This window comes from Nicotiana tabacum, chromosome 4 (assembly GCF_000715075.1).
Source record: "Nicotiana tabacum cultivar K326 chromosome 4, ASM71507v2, whole genome shotgun sequence".
In the NCBI taxonomy this organism is placed as follows: Eukaryota; Viridiplantae; Streptophyta; class Magnoliopsida; order Solanales; family Solanaceae; genus Nicotiana; species Nicotiana tabacum.
Window position 1 is genome coordinate 148634400 of NC_134083.1, and position 23585 is coordinate 148657984.

The 23585-nt window shown below is 39.1% G+C and overlaps 1 protein-coding gene across 1 annotated transcript in view; it reads right to left on the reverse strand.

Moving 5' to 3' along the window:
- LOC107829158 (ALBINO3-like protein 2, chloroplastic) overlaps positions 1–23585 on the reverse strand; it is a 55773-nt gene that overhangs the window by 10909 nt on the left and 21279 nt on the right. The window contains exon 6 of the mRNA XM_016656606.2: positions 1503–1562. Within this exon, the coding sequence (XP_016512092.2) occupies positions 1503–1562 (60 nt within the window). The remainder of the gene's footprint in view (positions 1–1502; positions 1563–23585) is intronic.

Genomic DNA, 23585 nt, shown 5'->3' on the forward strand with positions numbered 1-23585 from the left:
GAGATTGATTGTCACTTCGTTAGAGAAAAGATACTCTCAGGAGATATTGCTACAAAGTTTTTGAAGTCGAATGATTAGTTTGCAGATATTTTCACCAAGCCCCTTACTGGTCCTCGTATTCGTTACATATGTAACAAGCTCGGTACATATGATTTGTATGCACCGGCTTGAGGTGGAGTGTTAGATAGTTATGTACATAAAATGATTTAGTCCTAGTCCCACATAGAATAGGAGTATGATATGCATTGTATAAATAGGGCTCATTGTATTATAATAAAACAGAATATCAATAATAGATTTTTCTCCCGTGCATTCTCACATCTTGCCCATTGTGCTTGAAGTTTAATGCATCTTCGGACCAACCTCATTCAGACCGCCTGTCACCTCTGCAAGTATGCTAAAGTATTCAGCGAGGTTCTTTTCTTATTAAGATGGTAAATTTTTTCCGCTCACAACCAGATCAATCTTTTCCGGCACTGCTTATGTCGTCAGTCTCATTGCAGTCAAGCTTCACCTAAGAAAGCTCATATTTTCGTTGTATCATCTATTCCAATCAGTCCCCCCATTTGTCTTCAATGCATACAAACACCTCTTCCGACCAGACAAGCAGAGTTTATAGGGCTACACTTCCGGTATAAAACAGACTTGTAGTACCCAGAAGATCAGCTCTTGAGTTTGATACCCCGAAGATGACCTTATACCAAATACTTTTAAGATTAACAAAAATATTGCACCAAGATGGACAATAAAGCGACTAAATTGGCATCTATACAATGGTGGAAAGTGATTATAGTACAAGCATAATAATGTGAGAACTCAAACTACAAAACACTAAAATACTAAATCACCATATCATTTAGACTTCTTTCTTCTTCTTCTTTTTTTTACTCCTTTCATCCCAAAAAGGATGACGATGCTGCTGTTTGAAGAATCAAATTCAAACTTTTTTAAAAACATTGTATAGGAAAAATGTAATTTGTAATACTTTAATATTATGTGTAGATATTTAAATTATACTCCCTCCGTTTCAATTTATGTGAACCTATTTCCTTTTTAGTCCATGCCAAAAAGAATGACCCCTTTCCTTATTTGGAAACAATTTACCTTTATGTAATGATTTATAGCCACACAATATATATGTGCCTCATTTTACACCACAAGTTCAAAAGTCTTCACTATTTTCTTAAACTCCGTGCCCAGTCAAATGGGTTCACATAAATTGAAACGGAGGGAGTATTTCAAACGAATTCGGAAATCGGTATTCCTTTTGGAATGGAGGGATAATTTTTTAGCTTGTCTCCAATTCATAGGATAGGACTCTTGCAATAAGATAACTGAATATTAAAGATATACTTCTACAATGGAGTTTGATTAGAGATTGGTTATGTTCTGTAATTATACAGCATAATGAAGAAAACCACATTTCATAAATTTCTCTTTCTAACAATAAGAACCTTTTAACTAAAGCAGATGTCACATAAATTTCTAGACAGATTACTGACCTTGGCTAATAATCCCAGGAATCCACTCATATTTCCAACTGAAGATTTCTGAAAGGATACCTGAAGAGTAATAGGAAGAGAAGATATCAGCTATCAAAAAGCATGGAGACAGAATACCTGCTGGATTATCACTTCCATAAGAAACTAGACCAAGCTCACTGCATAATAAAATACAATGTGCTGCCTTTAAAAAAATATAAATTTTGAGTAAGCGTTTTTGCAAAACTCATTTTCTCCTTTTTATTCCCTTTTCATTTTCAAGACAAGTTTGTAAAAGTTGTTTGGTGCATAAGAGCGGGAGAAATTTAGGGAAAACCCTCTTTTTAAATGTAACCACTAGAAACACCAAATGGTGTTTTTCTTTTTTATTTATTTATATTTTTTATTAGGAGTAGATAACATTATTTGGTGTAGATAAGACCATATCATGCTTTTCAAAATTCAAAAACATGGGAGCTACTTTCTAATTAAGTCTGGTCTCCTGTTCAAATCTCGTCACCTACAACTCAGCCAACTACTTAATAATCTTCTTTCCACTTTCCTTATATATCTCTTTGGTGATTATCTGTCTTTCTCTAAACCCTTCCCCCCCCCCCCAAAGTATGGTGATTCTCTCTCATTCACTTTGAATTTGACATCACACTTAATCCTTTGAAAACACACTGTCATTTCCATGGCTCAACCTTCTCAATTCTTTCTTACCCACTACCGCAATGAATGCAAGAATTATCAGATGAATCTCTTTCATTGCACTATTTGTTGGGAATAAATAGGCCACATAAATAATATTCACAGTAACAAAGAAATGATAACGTAGCATCGAGATAAGATAGTCAACAAGAATAAAAAAAGAGGTTTTAACACTGTTAGTCCCTTTGTAAAGAGTTTTTATATAAATAGCATTACTTTTGCTTTATTTTTAAAATAGCACATTCATTTACAGTTAAAGCATTTTTCAAGATTCTTTACGTGGCATTTAATTTCTTAAACGTAAACATTAAGCACAATTCAGGGGATGATTGAACTATATTAATTTATTACAATATTCTCTCTCATCATTAATCTAAACTTGTCATTTTCTTTGAATTTTGACTCCAAATTAGGTGCTCTAAGAAAAAGTCCTTTTTTCATAATTCTCTCATACACAATCTAAATCAATCCACATTCCATAATCTTTTTTTCACTTCCATAAATAAATACTCACCCATATATCTTAAAGATACTGAAAAGAAGCAATAGTGGGAACTTCTTGTATTTTTTCAAACTGCATAATTTTATATTTTCTCCAAGTTATACCTTTAATATACACACACACACACACACACACACACACACACACACACACACATATAATATAATATATTTATTTCATCAGTATGTCATATATATTGTTTAATGAAATATATATGTATATGTATATGTATATATTGTTTATACGTATATTATACATTGTATATCGTATGTTTAATATTTAATATATATACTATGTATATAATAGGTATATTTCGTGGATTAGTTTTACAATGAAATGTTATAAGATGTGTGTCTAACAATTATATTGATTGTATAATTAATGCAACAATATTTTTTTCTGGTAGGTTTGAAGACACATACTTATATTATATATAAATAGTTGGTATATTTAATTTATATATTGTATTATTTATGCTACTGCAAAGCTAGTCCTTTATGTTTTTTTTTTCTTCTAACTTTTGATGATTATCTAAAAGGAAGAAATAATGTAAAAGGAAGAAATAATGTTTGTGAAGAGAGGAATAAGTTAATAAAATGGATATAGTTAGCAATAATTAACTTTCATATATTTAGGAATGTTACGGAATGGATGCATCATATTGTTATAGGGATTGAAAATAAAACGGCTGTTATGGGGAGATTTTAGGCTTAAAATGAGGGTTCCATTTCTGGCAGGGGGTTGCTAAGATGGTAACTTTTTCATGGCTACAGTTGGAATATTCATTTTAATACTAAAAATCTGCAATTTTATTTTTACATGCCTAGTTACGAAATCTTCTCATAAAAAAAAGAGTAACAAGGACACCAAGATTTTTACATGAAAAACCACAACTCCGAGAAGAGCAACTAATATTACTATAGTAAGGAATTTTACACTATGAAAGCTGTGTAAAATACTCCAAATACTACTATACACTCAAAAGAAATAACCCTCTTTTCACTTGCACTCTCTATATTTCCTCGCAATATTTTTTACTTCTCACTCTGTGAATTGCTCATTTGTTCTTTGTATTACTTTTTGTCCAGTGTGTTTGGTATGTTGCAAATACGGAAGAACTTTTGTATTTATAAAGGTGAAGAATAGCATGCCAATGTCATCAATGACATAGGCAAATGATAGCAATGTCAACAATTGCGATGTGAAGAGATCATTGGCCGGTTGGCCAAATCTGTAGACATTTGAATTTCTTACCAAAGGAAGAAAACATCTTCCTTAAAACATGGATTGGACGCACAAATCTCCTCCTCCTAGAATATGCATCGGAAGGAGGTATCTACAATTTTTCACATAGAGCTCATGCCAACAAGTTCTATACATAGCTCGAACTTGTCTCTCGGCATCACCTTAACATATCTGCATGATTTTCACTCATGTGAATCTTCTTGATCTACAATGACTCGTTCTCCACTTTATCACAAATCCAATGATATCTTACATCGATGTGTTTTTTTCTTGCATGGTATATGTACTCAAATCTATTGCACTTTCACTGTTACAATAGACGACACACTCCTTTTGATGCAATCCAAGCGCTTGAATGAACTGTTTTAGCCATATCATATCCTTCTCATCTCCTTGCCAGCTTCAATAGCGGCAATGTACTTTGCTTTAGTTGTAGAGTGCGCTACACTTCTGGAACTTCGACTGTCATAATATAGCTCCACCTAAAAATGTGAGCATGTATCCAGTAGTAAATTTTCAATTATCAAGATCACCAGGCATATCATTGCCCTGGACCAAACCTTCCAAAACATAAGCAGTCTCCAGAGGTACCTCTCAAGTATATGAGTATCCATTTGACTGCTTATCAATGTTCTTTTCCAGGATTTTCAAGGAACCTACTAATAACACCGGCTACATGAGCAATATCAGGTCAAGTAATATCATTGCATACATCAGGCTTCCGACCGCTGAGGAACAAGGAACTTTGGATGTTGTCTATTTTTACTCATTTGTTGTAGGACACATCTTCTTGCTCAATTTCCCATGACAAACAAGAGGAGTGCTAACAGGTTTAGCACTTTTCATGCTGAAGCGTTCCAGTACAAGTTCAATGTACAATTCCTGAGATAGCCACAATTATTTGCTTATTCGCTTTCAAACAATCTTCATCCTTAGAATCTATATCTATATTATATTAAAAGGATGGTAGTCTGCATTGTGATTAATAGCCTGTTTGGCCAAGCTTCTCCAATCCTAGAAGCATTTTTTTTTTTCAAAGTTGAAGGGTTTGGCCAAGCTTTTGGAAGAAAAAAAGTACTTTCGAGGAGAAGCAGAAGCAGTTTTGGAGAAGCAGAAAAAGTAGCTTATCTCCAAAAGCACTATTTTGAAAAGTACTTTTGAGAAAAATACACTTAGAAGCTGTTTTTAAAAGCTAGGCCAAACACGAATTGATGCTCATAAGTGTTTTTCAAATTAATTAGTCAAACACAAACTACTTCTCACCAAAAGTACTTTTGAGAGGAAAGGGACAAGTTATTCCGGCTGGCTAAGGCGAGAGAGAGGACGACTCGTGATCTAGACCAAGTGAGATGCATCAAGGACGAGGAAGGCAGAGTGTTGATGGAAGATGCTCAGATTAAGCGGAGAAGGCAGACTTACTTTCATAAACTGTTGAATGACAAAGGGGACAAATATATTGTGCTGGGGGAATTGGAGCACTCCGAGAGTCACCGAGATTTTAGCTACTGTAGGCGCATTAAGGTTGAGGAGGTTGTGGGGGCTATGCGTAAGATATGTAGGGGCAGGGGCAGAGCAACCAGGCCCGACGAAACCGATAGAATTTTGGAGGTTGGTGGGTAGAGCAGGATTGGAGTGGCTAACTGGGTTGTTTAATATTATTTTCAGGACGAAAAAGATGCCAGAAGAATGGAGGTAGAGTACGATGATACCGCTGTACAAGAACAAAGGCGATATCCAGAATTGTAACAACTATAGGGGTATCAAGTTACTAAGTCATATCATGAAAGTTTGGGAGAGGGTGGTGGAAGTGAGGGCAAGGAGGTCGGTGTTGATATCCGATAACTAGTTTGGGTTTATGACTGATCGTTCTACTACGGAAGCTATCCATCTTATAAGGAGGTTGGTTGAACTGTACAGGGATAGGAAGAAGGATTTGCACCTGGTGTTTATTGACCTAGAAAAAGTATATGACAAGGTCCCTAGGGAAGTTCTTTGGAGATGCATGGAGGTGAAAGGTGTTCCGATTGCTTATATTAGGGTGATTAAGAACATGTATGATGGAGCTAAGACTCGGGTTAGGACAGTGGGGGGCGACTCGGAGCATTTTCCGGTTGTTATGGGTTTACATCAAGGATCTGCGCTCAGTCCATTCTTATTTGCACTGGCGATGGACGCACTGACACACAATATTTAAGGGGAGGTGCCATGGTGTATGTTATTCGCTGATGATATTGTTCTGATCGATGAGATGGGAGGAGGTGTTAACGAGAGGTTGAAGGTTTGGAGACAGACCCTTGAGTCTAAAGGTTTCAAGTTGAGCAAGACTAAGACATAGTACGTGGAGTGCAAGTCCATGTTCGCATATCGGGAGACGCAGACATAGACGTGGTGCTCGACTCTCAAGTCATCCCCAAAAAAGGGAGCTTCAAGTACCTGGGGTCGGTTATCAAGGGGGATTGGGAGATTGACGAGGACGTTACGCACCGTATAGGGGTGGGGTGGATGAAATGGAGGCTAGCGTCTGGTGTCTTGTGTGACCGAAAAATGCCTCCGAAACTTAAAGGTAAGTTCTATAGAGCGGTGGTTAGACCGGCCATGATATATGGTGTCGAGTGTTGGCCAGTCAAGAATTCGCATATCCAGAAGATGAAAGTTGCAGAAATGAGGATGTTGAGATGGATGTGCGGGCACACTAGGCTGGATAAGATTAGGAATGAAGATATCAGGGTGGAGGTGGGCGTGGCTCACATAGAAGACGATGCGGGAAGCTAGGCTTAGATGGTTCGGGCACGTGCGAAGGAGAATCATGGATGCCCCTGTAAGGAGGTGTGAACGGCTGGCCTTGACGGGTATGAGGAAAGGTAGAGGGCGGCCAAAGAAATATTGGGGAGAGGTGATCAGGCAGGACCTGGTGCGACTTCAGATTTCCGAGGATATGGCCCTTGATAGGAAGTTGTGGAGGTCGAGTATTAAGGTTGTAGGGGGCTAACCTGATAGTGTTTTGTCTTAGGCTGCTAGTGGCTTCAGTTGTGTCCGTATTACTTCTTTAAGGTTGCAGGTTAGGTCGTAGGAGGCTAGTCTGATAATGTATTGTCTTAGGATGCGAGTGGCTCTTGTTGTATCCTTATTACTCCATTGTGTCTGTAATACTCTGCCATTGTTACTGCTTATTGTTATTGCTTTTCTCATTTTCTAGTTATTACGTTGCTAGTGTTATCTTTCTTGCTTCCTTTGCTATTACTGCCCTAGTGTCTCTTTTCATCTTCTTGTGCCGAGGGTCTATCGGAAATAGCCTCTCTACTCCTCCGGAGTAGGGGTAAGGTCTGCGTACACACTTCCATCCCCACACCCCACTTGTGGGATTTCACTAGGTTATTATTGTTGTTGTTGTTGTTGTTGTTGTACTTATGAGAAAAAACACTTCTCAAAATAAGTTGATTTTTACAGCTTGGCCAAACGGGCTATAAGCCAAGTGGCGCATTAAGAAAAGGTCATTTGACACTTTTAGGACAAAACCTAATAAGAATTAGGACAAATCTAATGAGAATTGTAATAAACAATTCGAATTAATAATTGAAAGATAAATATTTTATTAAAACTAATATTGATTATCCTTTAAAAGGTTAATACCATTTCAATCTAAAAAGGTAAGAATCAAATGTACGGATTTAACTAATTCCATATTCTACTCATGGGAGAAGATTACTTACGTGATAATAAAAATTTTCTTATAATTATTTTAATGAAGTTTATATTATTTGTCAATTAATTAATTTTTACATGTGAAGATAAATGAAATAAAATAATAATTCTTTTTCCTGTCAGTAGTTAGCGAATCATAGAAATAACACAGAAATCAATGCAAATTAAAAGATTTAAAAATATAAAAAAAAGAAAGTGTTTATAAAAGCAATTTCATGAGGGGGCGTGAAAAAAAAAATCAAAATGGTAAAGGAACTAATAGGGAACCAAGAATTAAAAATCAAAGTTAAATAGTTATTTGGACAAAGTTCATAAGCATTGTATAAAAAATATTTGAATTGAGATTAAAAAAAGTTGGAATTTGAACTTAAAGATATAAATATTTTATTTGATAAAGAAAATAATTTGCATTCGAATTTAATAAAAATATGATTTAAAAATTTAAAGATAGAAATATTTGAGTTGAGATAAAAGAAAAAGTTCATTTGCTTATGGCAAATAATAAGAATATTAGTAGTTTTATAACAAAATAGTAAATAACTTATCTGTTTATGTTTTGAAAAAAAATTCAAACTTACAATTTAGTTTTTTTTGTTGAAATAGGAAATATTTTATTTAATACTAAGGGATATTACACAGATCACTCACAGCCATCCCATTGGGATCGAAACTGTGAGGAGTTACAAGAGTAGAGGTCCCGTCTAACTAGCCTGACCTGGCGACTCTATAACAACCCCACAACCCCTTGGGCTGAAATTCTCATCAATCAATATTCTTGGAAACATTCTCCCAAGAATACCTCATTCATATGTAAAAACATTGTGCAAGGATGGAAATTATGCGCCGAAGGTCTTGCATGGAGGGTAGGGAAGGGTGATCGAATAAACTTATGGAATAGTAGATGGATCCCTAACCTCCTCGTAAAAGATGTTGTCACAAATGTCACTTGGAACCTCACTAATATTTCCTTCTCCCTCCCAAGTGAAGTCACTAATGCTATCCAAAGTATCCACATTGTTAATTTCATTGACATCAACGACCAGCCATACTGGCTCCCATATAGTAATGGCATTTTTAACTTAAAATCTGTTTATAAACTTATTACTCCTATAAAGGAGCCCATCTTGAATTTCTCTTGGATATGGAATCTAAAAATCCCCAGGAAAATTAGTTACTTCTTATGGCTATGCTACCACAACAAACTTCCCTCTAGAGCGTACCTCCATCACATAGGCCTTAACATCGACGAACAATGCCCAGTATGTAGGAAAGGGGAGGAAAATCTTACTCATATCTTCCAAACATGCCCCACTGCCAACAGGCTTTGAACAACGCTGGGTATCACTACTACTACTACTAACAATAAGCACTGGCTAGATACCATCAGACTTGCGCAACCTGCAAGGTCCTTCCCTTCAAGGTCCTTCCCTTCACTTGAATGGGATGACATCTTTCCTTTTTGCCTTTGGCACCTTTGGCTAAACAGGAAATATAACAACTTCAATAATGAATCAAAAGATGTCTCCTGCTACCAAATTCTCAATAGAGCTGCCGAGTTCAAACATCTCACTGGTATCTACCACGCCCAACTAAACTTCAAAAACATCGTCATTAATTGGAAAAAACCAGACCCAGGCTCTTATAAGCTCAACTGTGATGGAGCTTATAATAGTAACCAAAAGATTGGAGGCATGGCCGAGTCATACGCAACAGCCATGGCCAATGGGTATTAGGTTATCAAAAACTGACAAACGTTATCAGCAATACTCAATAGGAGCTTCTTGCCTTGGAAACAGGCCTCAAGATCGCGGTGCAGTTCAATCTCCAGTCCCCCGAAATCGAAACTGATTCAACGGAGGTAATAAAACTGCTACATACTAATCACCTAATTTATAACCATATTATTTCTTCTTGCAGGTGGTCAATGTCTCAACTGGGGAACCCAGTGCTCAGGCACAATTTCCAGGAAGCAAACAAGGTGGCCCATCTTTTGGCTAAGGAAATACCCAACTAGTTACTATGAATAAAACAATCATCCTTCCTGCACCTACACCAATGGTGGAAGCTGTAGTGAATGCTGATGCTGAAGGCACCTCTTACTCTAAATCTATATCCGAAGAAGTTTGTAATATACTAGCCAGTATGGGGAATGCTACTACAATTTAGTTTTAAATATAACAGTATTTCGATTATATGTAAAATTCAAAATGAAGAAAACTAATTATAATATTACAGTAGAAAAATGTACAAAGATGGGAATAAAGATAATATGAGGATATGATTAATTTAGAAAATAAAAACGGATTAAGTAAATAATACACAAAGATACTATTGATAAATTTGTGAACTATAGCATAAAATTTTAAGAAATAAGAAATATTTATGTTATATTAAAAGGAGAGGTCAGGTGACACGCTAATAAAATATTATATTAATAACCTAATAATACTAGATAATAGAAATTGTAATAAAGAAAAATAAGAAACAAAAATCTTACATGATGACCATATGATTCATTTCTCCTTAATTTCATATGGATTGAGTTAATAAAAAATTGTTTTGAGAAGTAAGATGCTAGTTGGAATTCTATTATATACTAAAAAAGATAAATCATAATTTATTTATTATATACTAAAAAAATCATAATATACTAAATAGTAAAAAGATAAATCATAATTTAAAATGATTAATACTCTTTAATAATGATCGTACATCGTAGATTCTAATACTAGTTCGTTGTAATGGGCCCAAATCCACAACTTCGCAATTGTCCTACAATTAACATGTCTTCCACAAATAACAATAAATAATAAAATTGTTGTCAAAAAATCTTTTGAAGCATACACAGAGATATGAAAAGGTATTTATGCATGTTTGACTTTTCATGAATGAGTCAAACTTCTTGTACCACTTTCAAACCATAAAGACTCTTATTCAATTTGCACACCACGTGTTTCTTTCCAACTACTTCAAATCCTTTTGGTTGCTCCATATAAATCTCTCCTTCCAAATCTCCATGAAGAAACACAGTTTTCATGTCCAATTGCTCTACCTCAAGATATAGGATAGTTGTTAAGCTCAAAATTGTTCGAATAAAAGTCATTTTGAATTATATATGATAATATAAATAATTCAAAGTCATATTGATTTCGTCAAAATCAATACCTTTCTTCTGTTCGAAGCCTTTTACCACCAATCGAGCTTTGTATTTGACGAGCTTGCCATTTCCATCGTTCTTGATCTTAAAGACCCACTTGCACTTGAGTAGTCTTTTACCTTTTGAAAATTCAACTAGCTTGTACATGCCATCTTTCTGTAGAGATTCCAGCTCCTTTGAATGGCTTTTATCCACTAGTTCTTTTCTGAACGGGATAGAACCTCCTTAAGACTTTTTGGATCCCCTCGTCACTGATGAGCACATAATCTGAGAAAAGATACTTAGATGACCCTACCCTTGCCTTTCGGATCTCCTTAGAGGTTGAGGTTCTTCTCCTTCCTGTTCCGGAATAGGTTGCCCCCGCTGCTTAACAACCTCTTCATCTACACCTTCCTCATACATTGCTTCACCTGTGGAAGGACTATGTATATGTACAATAGGAGTGGTAACAAAGTTAGTGACTATGCTTCTTTTTGGTCTTTGCTGATTTGATTACCATCAATCCCGACAACATCTTCTCTAAAGATCACATCTCTTCTTCTGATGGTCTTTTTTTTTTTCTGGGTCCCAATCTGTAGCCGAATTCTTCTTTTCTATATCTGATAAATATACAAGGAATAGCTTTGTCAGCAAGCTTCGTTCTCTGCTCCTTCGGCACATGCACACAAGCTCTAAATTCGAACCCTCTCAAATGGAAGTAGGACACCTTTTTATTGGTCCAGACTTTCTCCGGAATGTCGAACCCCAGCGACGCCTATGGACTCTGTTAATCACGTTATCTGAGTTGCTTCACCCTATAGTGACTTGGGAAGTTTAGCCATTTTGAGCATACTTCTCACTTTCTCACTAATAACACAGTTCATCCTCTCAGCTACACCACTGTACTGTGGGGTTCAAGAACTGTATTTTCAAGTCTGATGTCTGATCCCATGGTTAGGGACTATACCATTATTATTTTTGGTCTTTGCTGATTTGGTCACCATCAATCCCGACCACATCTTCTCTAAAGATCACATCTCTACTTCTGATGATTTTTTTTCTTTCTGAGTCCCCCACATGTACTCGAACTCTTCATCTCTATATCCGATAAATATGCAGGGAATAGCTTTGCCATCAAGCTTCATTCTCTGCTCTTTCGGCACATGCGCAAAAGCTCTACATTCAAACACTCTGAAGTGGAAGTAGGACACCTCTTTGTTGGTCAAGACTTCCTCCGGAACGTCGAACCCTAATGGCGCCGTTAGAGACTTGGAAAGTTTAGCTATGCTACACTCTGAACAGGTTGTCTTAGCTGCTTCACCTCATAGAGACTTGGAAAGTTTAGCGTACTTCTCACCAATTGTATAGTTCATCCTCACAGCTACACCATTCTATTGTGGAGTTTAAGACCTATCTTTTCATGTCGATGTCTGATCCATGTCCGGAACAATACTCTTCAAATAGTTTGAAATATTTACCATGGGTCCAGCTTAGGTTCCAAACCATGTTTTAAGGAAGATGTTTTCTTCCTTTAGTAAGCAAATATCTGCAAATTTGGCCAACCGGTCAATGATCTCTTCACAATCGCATTTGTTGACATCACTATCATTTGCTTATGTCACTGATGACATTAACATGTTATTCTTCACCTCTATAAATAGGTAAGTTATTCTGCATTTGTGACAAACCAAACACACTGAGCGAAAATTAATACAGAGAGAAAGTGAGCAATTCAGAGCAATTCACTGAGTGAGAAGTAAAATATTATGTGCGGAAAAATAGATAGCTCGAGTGATATTGCAGTGAGGTGGAAAAATCAAAAGAGATTTATTTCCTTTGAGTGTGTAGTGGTCTTTGAAATACAAAATGTAAAATTCCTTGCAATAGTGATAGCAGTTGCTCCTCTAGGGGTCATGGTTTTTCCCTTATTTAGAATGATTGTCCATGTAAAAATCTTGGTGTCCTTGTGACACTTTATTTATTTTTGTTGATTATTGTATCTCGGTACCACATTATTATTTCGTTGTTACCGTGAATATTATTTGTGGACTCTGATACCAATTATTGGGAAGCGTGTCAGGCTAATACAACAACATACCCCGTATATTCCCACATAGTGGGATATAGGGAGGGTAATGTGTACGCAGACCTTATCCCTCCTACCTTGTGGAGGTAGAGATGTTATTTCCGGTAGACACTCGGCTCAAGAAGAAGTGTATCAGGCAAATAGAAGGAAAAATGAAAAACAATAGATTTCACAAGACGAGACAAGATTGATGTGGTTCAATGATTTTCACTGCCGCACCGAAAATAACATTATTATTACTGAAGAAAAAGAAAGGTTGTGATTGGTGATTTACAAATGGAAGGGCAGAAACACTTTTATAAGCTTATGAAAGCCCGGCTGAGGTAATCACTTATGTCATAGGAAAGAAATTGAGAGATGAATTCTTCCGCCGGACAATATACTCCACACTACATTTTTTCCTTTGCAGTCAAGCAAAGTCATCATTTGCATAATTTTTCCTTTTTCTCTTTGTCTGTTTTCCACTTTTTGTATTCTTTCTTTTTAACTTTTTTCTTTCTTTTACAACGTACCGGTTTTGTCCATCAATCTCCCCCTCAAAACCATGTATATCAAAGAAAAAATAGAATAACTATTCTCTAGTGCGACACCTTCAAATTATTAGTTTTGAAGGTCAATTGAGGCAGCGCATAGCCTCAACTTGTCAACACCGACAACTTTGGTTAACATGTCTGTCGAGTTCTTCAATCTGTCAAATGATCAATCATCAAAGACAGATGAAGAAAGAAAGTACAAGTCCAAAGCTCCATATCCTTCAGCAATAAGAAGTTTGATGTATGCTATAGTTTGTACTAGACATGACATAGCTTATGCAGTTGGAATTGTGAGTAGATACATGTCAGATCCAGGATAAGAGAATTGGGAAGGTGTAAAATGGATTTTGCGATACCTCAAAGGCTAAGTTGCTCTGACACGGCGGTTTAGGTGTCGCACTCATGTCGACACGACACTAGTATGAGTGTGCGCATGAGATCCATACCGGATCTGGTCAAATAATTTTGGTTACTTTGACCACGACAGACGAAAAAATTCGAGACGAGATACAATTTGATTCCTGAAACCAAAACCAAAGTTGGGGAAGAAAATAGCTTACCGTATCCAGGATCAATCCTTTACTTATCTACAACTTGAGAATAAAAAAGAAATCCACACTTTACAAGCTATACGTAATTATTCCTCAAAGATTTCCCATAATTTAGAAATATTTTTATTTTTTTGAATTACTTTTAGCCGGATCCTCGCACACGTATCCGTACTAGGATCCGTATCCCCGAATCTTAAAATTTACATCTTGAAGGATACGAGCAACTTAGCTCAAAGGTACCTCAAGTATAGCACTTTGTTTAAAAAGGAGCAATATTATCTTACAAGGTTTTGTTGATGCCAGCTTAGGTGATGCTCTGAATTGTCTGAAAAGTAACACTTGCTACGTGTTCACTTTGATTGGTATTGATGTTAGTTGACTGTCCAAACATCAAAAAAGTGTTGCTCTATCTACCACCGAAGCAATCTCAGAAGCTAGAACGAAGATGATTTGGTTCAAGAACTTCCTGAAAGAGTTAGGTAAAGAGCAAGACAATTGTGAACCCTTCAGTGATAGTTAAAGTTCTGAGGGAGGTTCTATGGAGATGTTTGAAGGCTAGAGGTGTACCTGTGGCGTATATTAGGGCGGTTAAGGACATGTACGATGGAGAAAAGACTATGGTAAGAGCAGTGGGAGGATACTCGAAGCACTTCCGAGTATTGATGGGGTTGCACCAGGGATCAGCTTTTAGCCCATTATTATTTGCCTTAATGATGGATGAATTAACATTCAAGGGGAGGTGCCATGGTGTATGCTATTTGCAGATGACATAGTATTTGATTGACGAGATACGCGTCGGAGTTAACGCTAAGCTGGAGGTTTGGTGATAGACCCTGGAGTCTAAAGGTTTCAGGTTGAGTAGCACTAAGACGGAGTACTTTTCCTACTTGGAGTGCAAGTTCAGTGACATAACTCATGAGGAAGATGTGGAAGTGAGGATTTAAACACAAGGCATCCCCCAATAGAGAAAATTTCAAGTATCGAGGGTCAATAATCCAAGAAAATTGGGAGATTAACGATGATGTCACACATCGTATTGGAACGGGGTGGATGAAATGAAGGCTCGCACCAGGTGTGTTGTGCGATAAAAAAATGCCACCAAGACTTAAGTGTAAGTTCTATAAAGTGGTTGTTAGACTAGCTATGTTGTATGGGGTAGAGTGTTGGTCAGTCAAGAACTCTACGCTTAGAAGATGAAAGTAGCGAAAAATGAGGATACTGGGATGGACGTGTGGGCATACTAGGAGAGATATGATTAGGAATTAAGATATTCGGGATAAGGTAGAAGTGGGCTTCATGGTCGACAAGATGAGAAAGCGAGGCTGAGATGGTTCGGGCAAGTGAAGAGAGATGCACAGATGCCCCTATGAGGAGGTGTGAGAGGTTGGCAATTGTGGGTCTAAGGAGTAGTGTTTTAAAAGGTGTGGGCGTAAGACAAAGCATTTTACATATACGCCCCCCGAGGCACGGGGCGTAAGCCCCATGGGCATTTAATTTTTAATATTTCATAAAATAATATAATTATAGTAAATATTTTCAAATAGATAAAATTGCATAAAAATTGAAGAAAGCTATAAATAATTGAAAAATATACATAGATGTGCTCCATCTCCACAAAAAACTAGTTCAAATAATCCATTATATGCTACTTACAAGCACAAATAATTTGAGTAGAAAAGAATAAAGTTTTCTACATGGAGGAACAAAAAGGATGACTAACCTGTAATTTGAACTATACTTGCTTTTATGGAGGAGAATGGAGTGTTCTTTGTATTTGCGGGAAAAAAGATTGACTTTTCGTTGCGTTTGGGAGATAGTAGCAGACAAGATAAAGAGTTGGGAAAGGCCATAAATTTGGGCTTCTAGCAATAAAAAAAGGTCTTGAGCTTTAAATTTAATGCATTACTTTTTTTAAAAACTTTTGAGTAATTACAAGCTGACTTTTGAGAATTTGGGTATTATGTTAAGGACTTATTCAACAAATATTTTAATTTGAAAGTCTCTTGGACTTACGCCTCACTGCAAAAACTCCCCTCAACGCCCGGGCGTACGCCCCGAATTGCTGGGCGAACGCCTCTTGAGACTTGCGCCTCCCCACCATCGCCTCGGGGCATTTTTGATGTGCCTCGCCCTAGCGCTGCCTCGAAAACACCTTTTAAAACACTGCTAAGGAGAGGTAGAGGTAGGCCGAACAAGTATTTGGGAAGCGATTAGATAAGACATGGCAGATCTTCAGCTTACCGAGGACATGACTAAGGCTGCTTATCGGGCGGATTGGACGAATATTTACGCTTAACAGTTTGGCTTATCGGTTATTGGCTTGTAAATGTACTAATCAGCTAGCAACCCAATAAGATATTGGGCAGATTGGTATCATATTAGAAATTATCGGGCGGTTATTGGACAGTTTATCGGCTGAATAGACAATAAAAATTACATAAATAAGCAAGACATTAAACAATAGATAGTCAATCCAATCAGAATCACACTCCAATACGCTAATGAAGCTCTCATTGTTAATGGTAGTTTCTTTTTCTTTAATTCTTTTTCAATAAGCAAGCTAAAATACAAATTGGGGATCCTTAACGAGTGATAGAAGTTCAGTTAACACAAATTATGGATATAGTTTTGCTTCAATTACCTAGTTAAATAATTTATTTGAATAGAAAGATATCAAACTATCTTGATCTGCCTAGTCCTACCCCAAAAACAAGTTATGATAATGTTAAAGCCCAGGCTGCTAAGAAGTTTCTTCATAATGAGGTAAAAATATAAATAAAATAATTCTTAACGGGTTAACGGTTTATCCGATAAGAAAATTAAGTAATCCGCCCCAAACCGATAAGCCGTTAATTATAAAATTTCAATCCATTCACCAACCGTTAATCAGATAACTCGATAACAATAAGCCATTAAGCCACTTTTACGGTTCGGTTAACAGTTACGGTTCAGTTTTGAACACCCCTAGACATGACCCAAATAGGAGGATATGGAGGTCGAAGATTAAGGTAGAAGGTTAGTAGGTAGTCGAGTTTGGGATACCGTATCTGGTCCGAAGGGCAAAGGCGGGCCTACGTTGTGGGTTGAGGGGTCACTGGACCCCGTTAGCCTCGGCAAAAGTACTGCATATATATGTTATATATATGTCCATATATATGGGACCCCTTAAATATTTAAGATGTGCCCCCAAACACAAAAAGGCGGATGGAGAAGTGGTTGCGTTGGGCATTTAAGTTCGCTTCTTGTCTAGATGACGTGGGTTCGAAACCCCTCTTCAGCCTTTTCTCCTTTTTGTTTTAGTTCTTGGAATACAAGAGTTTTTAGACTTAATAGCAAATTGCTTTAATTTTAACTTTTATCTTCTTTTTTAATTCAACTATAGCTTAGTACTAAAACATAATAGTCAACTTATTTAGTTTTATTCTTTTTCAAATCCCTATCTTAAAATTAAAAGCCTCAAATTGCAACTTATCGCTCCACAAATAGAAACACACAAATCCTTCTTCAACAATCACTTTGACTCCGACTCGGCAATGGAAACTAAGAGTTTGAAACTCCTTCCCTTTCCATAGCATCCATTTTGCGAAGGAATCTCCCTTTGTTCAGTGCTTTCTGTTTCTTTAGAACTCCTTTTTATTTATACTTGAACGATAAGTCATCATAATATTATGTTTTCAAAGAGTTGCACGCCGAATTTAATTTATCGCTAGTGCTTAGCATACAGTGGTGCCCCCGTTGTGCTCAAATCCTGGGTCCGCCTCTGCCGAAGGGCATTGACAGTTTTCAACAGGGTGTTGCTGGATACAAAGACAAGTCCAAGATCCCTAGCTCGTTCCTCCGTCACAAAGTTATGTGTCGCACCCGTGTCCACCATGATGCGCACGTCTTCGCCTTGGCATCGACAAATAATGATTCACGCGACCTCTTGTCACGGGCCTATTTTTAAAGGCGGCGTGGGACAACTCTATGAGCAAAATCGCTCCTTAAAGGCTTCAGTCCTAAACACAAGAAACGGCACAACCGTGCTGAAGCGATGGCAAGCACACGAAACGAGCAAGAAAGCAATGAAAGAAAGAGACCAAGATGTGGGAGACAAATACCCTTTTCTGTTGTATTTATCAATTAGGAGTTGCTTCCAAAGAATAAGCCCAAAGGGCTATTTATAGAAATCTAAAGGGCTGTACAAGGGGAGTGGTCCGCAAGGCTGGCAAGCTGCCTGGTGCATTCCAGCCTGGCGAAGCTGGCAAGGCTGCCTAGAGGGGTCTTGCTGTCATCTATTGCCCAGAATCCCAAAGATGCTCTTCCACTTTCGGCTGGTGGTCCCTTGGTCGGCTTACTTTCGGCCAAAGGTGCCTTTTGAGGGCATCCAATGACTTTTGTGAGGGCCCAAGTGTTTTCCCATTGATGGCTGTCCAAAACTTGAGCTCGTGTAAGCCTCATTGTCGCTGGAATTGCTGAAAATTAATAGGTGTGACGGCGGTGCGTGCACTCTCTCCCACCTGAAATGGCGACGACCCCGGCGCGGCACAACTAAAGATAATTGTGGACTTGTTCTCTGAACTGCCACAAATCTTCGTATCTCTCCCATGATGCCTCATCTGGCGAAGTTCCTTTCCAGTGGACAAGGAACTGCGCGCTTGAATTGCCCCAACCTTTTCCACGGACCTATTCATGGTCTATGATGGCCACCACTTGTTTGTCCGTTGCCGGTGGAGTAATAAAAATTTGACTGCGTCTAGACTGCCCTCGATCCTTGTCTTCCACGTCTTCAAAATATGGTTTCAGTTGGCTAGCGTGGAAGACGGGATAGATTTTAGATGACGCAGCATGTCCCGTCGGTAAGAGATGATACCCACCTTGGCAACAATCTCGAATGAGCCTTCATATCGGCGAATCAAACTTTGACTGACGCCTCACAGTGATTTGAACTGCCGTGGATTCAACTTCACCATGGCATTGTCTCCAATCCTATAGTTGAGTGGACGACGTTTCCGATCCGCAAATTTCTTCATTTTGCGGGCAGCTAGGTCGGCTTGTTCCTCCCAAGTTTTGGCCATGTGATAAGCACCTGGATTCTTCAATCCGACGTTGACGGGCAATGATTGTGGGGTGTTGGACTGTTGCCCAGTTGCAAGCTCAAAGAGACTCTTTCCCGTCGCTTCACTCTATTGTAAATTGTAAGAGAATTGGGCTATATCAAATAGTTTAGCCCAATCCCATTGCTTGGCGCTGACATAATGCCGTAGATAGCACTCTAGGAGGGCATTAATCATCTCCATCAGTTTGAGGATGGAAACTTGTTGAGAAGTGCAGTTCGGATCCTAACAAGCTGAATAGCTCCTTCCAGAATGAGCCAGTAAATCGAGAGTCTCGATCGCTAATGATGTGCTTTGGTACACCCCAGTGGTTTACGACGTCCCTTAAGAATAGACGTGCAGCCTCTTTAGCCTTGCAACCGGCCGTGGTGGCCGAAACGGTTGCATACTTGGAGAATCTGTCGACAACCACCATGATGGTGCTGAATCCTTCCGAATTTGGCAGACATGTAATGAAGTCCGTTGTGATGCTATCCATTAGCTTCTCTACAACTGGCAGCGGTTCGAGTAACCCCCAGGGAGTTTAGATTCCACCTTGTCTTGTTGACAAACTAGACAGGTGCGCACGTATACCTCGATGTGGTCTCGCATTCGAGGCCAATAGTAAGATGACTCAATCAGGGCCAACGTGCGTTTTTGCCCTGGATGACCTGCCCGGGCAGTGTCATGACTCTCCTTCAACAGCGTACGCCTGAGATTTGTCCACTTGGGCACGTACACCCTATTGCCAGTGGTGTATAGGAGACCGTCTTCCTCCCAAAATCTTTGAGTCTTGCCTTGACTGGCCAAGGCAAGAAGTTGCTTTGCTACTGGGTCATGTTGCATGCCCTCTTTGATGGTCTCAATAATGCTACTGCTTGCTGGGCTAACAATGGTTGCCAGCCCAGCTTAGCGACTTAAAGCGTCGGCTACCACGTTAGCTTTCCCTGATTTGTATTCCATGGTGTAGTCGAACTCGGCTAGGAATATTCTTGCCAACGGGCCTGCTTGGCGGATAGCTTCTCCTGGGTCTGGAAGTAGCTAGTTGCGACATTGTCAGTCTTGACAACAAAATGAGACCCCAACAAGTAGTGACTTCATGTCCTTAGGCAGTGGACTACGACCGCCATCTCCTTCTCTTGGACAGTGCAACGCCTCTCAACGTCGTTCAACTTTCGACTCTCGAAACTCACATCGCAACGAAGAAGAAACCCACGTTGAAAAGAACCCAGAAGTACAAAGAGGTATGGCCAGGAAGCGAGATAAAAGTAGGGCAAGAGACTTATCTCAACCACCTGTTAGCGAGATGCTACCCTACGTGGAACCCGAAACTTTTGAAACCAGCATACTTAATGAGAGGATGGTTATGGTAGAAACTGGTTTGTGGGCCTTGCACTGTAGTATTAACGCCGCCGAAAACAATTTATGTTCCCTTGAGTCAGTTGCCCTTGAAGGACTTGGCGAAGTCAAAGGGAACATTCTAGAGCAAGATGAAGAGCACAAGGAAGGGATGACCCACCTTGAGCTCAAGCTTTGTCTGCCTGCAAGTTGAGGCTTTAAAACTGCGTCTAGACGTGGAAAACTTCTTGTGGCAATTAGATGCTTATTTTGAACATGTAAGCATAGCCAACGAGACTGCCAAGATCCGAACGGCAGCCATGTATCTGACCGACACCGTCATGCTATGGTGGCGGAGGAAAAAGGCAGATATGGAGAAAGGAACATGCTTTTGACCGATCTCGGGGTCGTGGCCTCCATATATTCTGTTACATCCCATATTTTCGTACGTAAAAGTATGCCATAAGCAAATTGGTGAAAGCTTGGAAATGAGATATTACATCCCGCATTTTCGGACGTTAAGGTTTCGTTGTAAAGTTAATCGACGCAAGCTCAGGAATGAGATTATTTTGAGGTTACAAGTATTATGCTATTTCAAACAAGGGATAAGTAAATTCGTGAAGGTAAGAGGGTAAGCAAATCGAAGAAAATGAGTTTCGTCGAAATTTGTCATTTTGGGATAAAATACGGCACGAGCTAAAATACCCGGTATTTATGGACTAGTACCATACAAGGTACCACATGGCCATGATAGTAAGGTGTATAAAGTGTATTAAAAATAAGTAGAATTTTAAGTAATTTGAGATAATTCTAAATTATGCGGGTAATTGGTTAATTACCGGGTAGCGGGATATTACTTGACAAGAGGGGTTGCTCTGATGATAAGCAACCTCCACTTCCAACCAAGAGGTTGTGAGTTCGAGTCACCCCAAAAGCAAGGTGGGGAGTTCTTGGAGGGAAGGATGCTGAGGGTCTATTGGAAACAGCCTCTTTACCTCATGGTAGGGGTAAGGTCTGCGTACACACTATCCTCCCCAGACTCCACTCGTGGGATTATACTGGGTGGTTGTTGTTGTTGTTGTAATTAATTGATTATAGGATAAGATTAAAATTTCCCCACCCCCACGTGGCAGCAAGGCCTTGTCCATATCCATGACTCTTACAATGGAATGGAAAGGTGGCAACCTAAATGATAATGGCAAGACACTACTTCATTTCTAGGAATTGGGATACAAAACAACATTTCATTCCAAAAAGACTTAAAACCCATTTTCAATTCGTTTTGGTGTCTCTGAAATTAATGAAAAGGTTCAGCAAGAAGGTTTCCTCCAAGATGATACTTGATAGTAACGTAAGTTACTTAAGTTCATACGAAACTTCTTAGAAAAATTAGCAACGAGATTTTGCGATTCTATAGGAGTACGGTGCAATCTTTCTCAAGAACATCATACGGATTTTTCCTACTCCGGTCTTGCCGTCACGTGTTTTGTCGCGATTGTCGTGTGTTATAGGGATTGTCCGGAGAACCGACTCAGGTATGTTAAGGCTAAGCTCTTCCTTCATTTTGCATGATCTCGTAATTACACAAGTTTGATAACGAGGTATAAAGAAAAAATTCATGTTCCGGAATTTACGTATATTTTCCTAATCTTGTAAGTTACAATATTCTCCTTATCGGGACTTCATATTCAATTGAGTATTTCATTTTTCCAGTCAAGAGAGCAGAAAGTCTATATATACAGTATTATAGTATTTTCATTACCATCGAGCTATAATCGATGGGCAGGCCCTATTGGGCAACCTCTGATCAGATGGTAAGTTATATACCGAGCCTACTGTGGCCGAGCGCCTATGAGCGAGCCCAGTTGGCCGAGATACAAAGCCTAGTATGGCCGAGCACCTATGAACGAGCCTACTACGGCAGAGCAGTTATACATACCGAGCCTTATAAGGCCGGGCAACTATTTCACTTACTATATTGAGAGAGTTGAGTCAGTATCAGCAGGTGAGCATATCTTCAGATTTTCTTTGACTCCCAATTGCTTTCAGCTATTATATTATAGTTCAGTTTCAGCTTTCAGTATATTGCCTTACATACTCGGTACATTATTTCGTACTGACGTCCCTTTCTGGGGGCGCTGCATTTCATGCGTGCAGGTTCAGACAGACAGACGGGTAGACCTCCTCAGTAGGTGTTGCCCGAGTTCAGCTTTATCGGTAAGCTCCCCGTCCTTCGGAGTTGCCAGGTCTAGAAATTTTGTGTACATCTTGTGTATGTATGTAGATAGGTTATGGGTAGGTCGGGGCCTTGTTCCGATCACAGTACATCCATCAGTAGAAGCTTGTAGACATATCCTGTCAGTTAGTGCAATATGTTGGGCTTGTAGGCCTTGTACGTATATTTTGTTGGCTTGTCAGCTATAGTGGTTATGACGGCCTTGCCAGCCCAGCTTTATGTTGAGATTTAGTCAGCGTTAGTCTCTATTCAGTTTTATATTTTGCTTCGCAAATTTTCTTGCAATGTGGCCCCTGGCCAAAGTATGACATTATATGTCCAGAATTCCTGAGTCGCAAGTTGGTACGCAAGGATAGATGAGGCACTTGTACCGGTCTCGCCCCCAGGCTCGGGGCCTCGCTGGCTATGCTTACATGTTCAAAATACGCATCTAATTGCTACAAGAAGTTTTCCACGTCTTGAGCGCTCCTTTCACCTCGAAATTCTTTGGGTTGAGGAGCCTCAATACGAGTCTCTCGGACAGTGACGGGACCCCGCCCGCTGGCTCCTGCGGTCTCCTCTAGACGCAGTTTTAAAGCCTCAACTTCTGCCTGCAAGGCAGACAAAGCCTCAGTGAGCTTGAGCGCAAGGTGGGTCATCCCTTTTCTTGTGCTCTTCATCTTGCTCCAGAATGTTCCCTTTGACTTCACCAAGTCCTTCGAGGGCAACTGACTCAAGGGAACATAAATTATTTTCGGCGGCGGCAATACGACGGTGCATGGCCGACAGACCAGTTTCTACTATAACGATCCTCTCATCGAGAGTGCTGGTTTCGAAAGTTTCGGGTTCCACGCAGGGTAACATCTCGCTAAAAAGCGGTTGAGATGTGTCTCTGGCCTTACTTTTGTCGCGCTTCCTGGCCATACTTCTCTGTACTTCTGGGTTCTCTTCAACGTGGGTTTCTTCTTCGTTGCAATGTGAGTTTTTAGCCATGCAAGAATCTAAGCTCT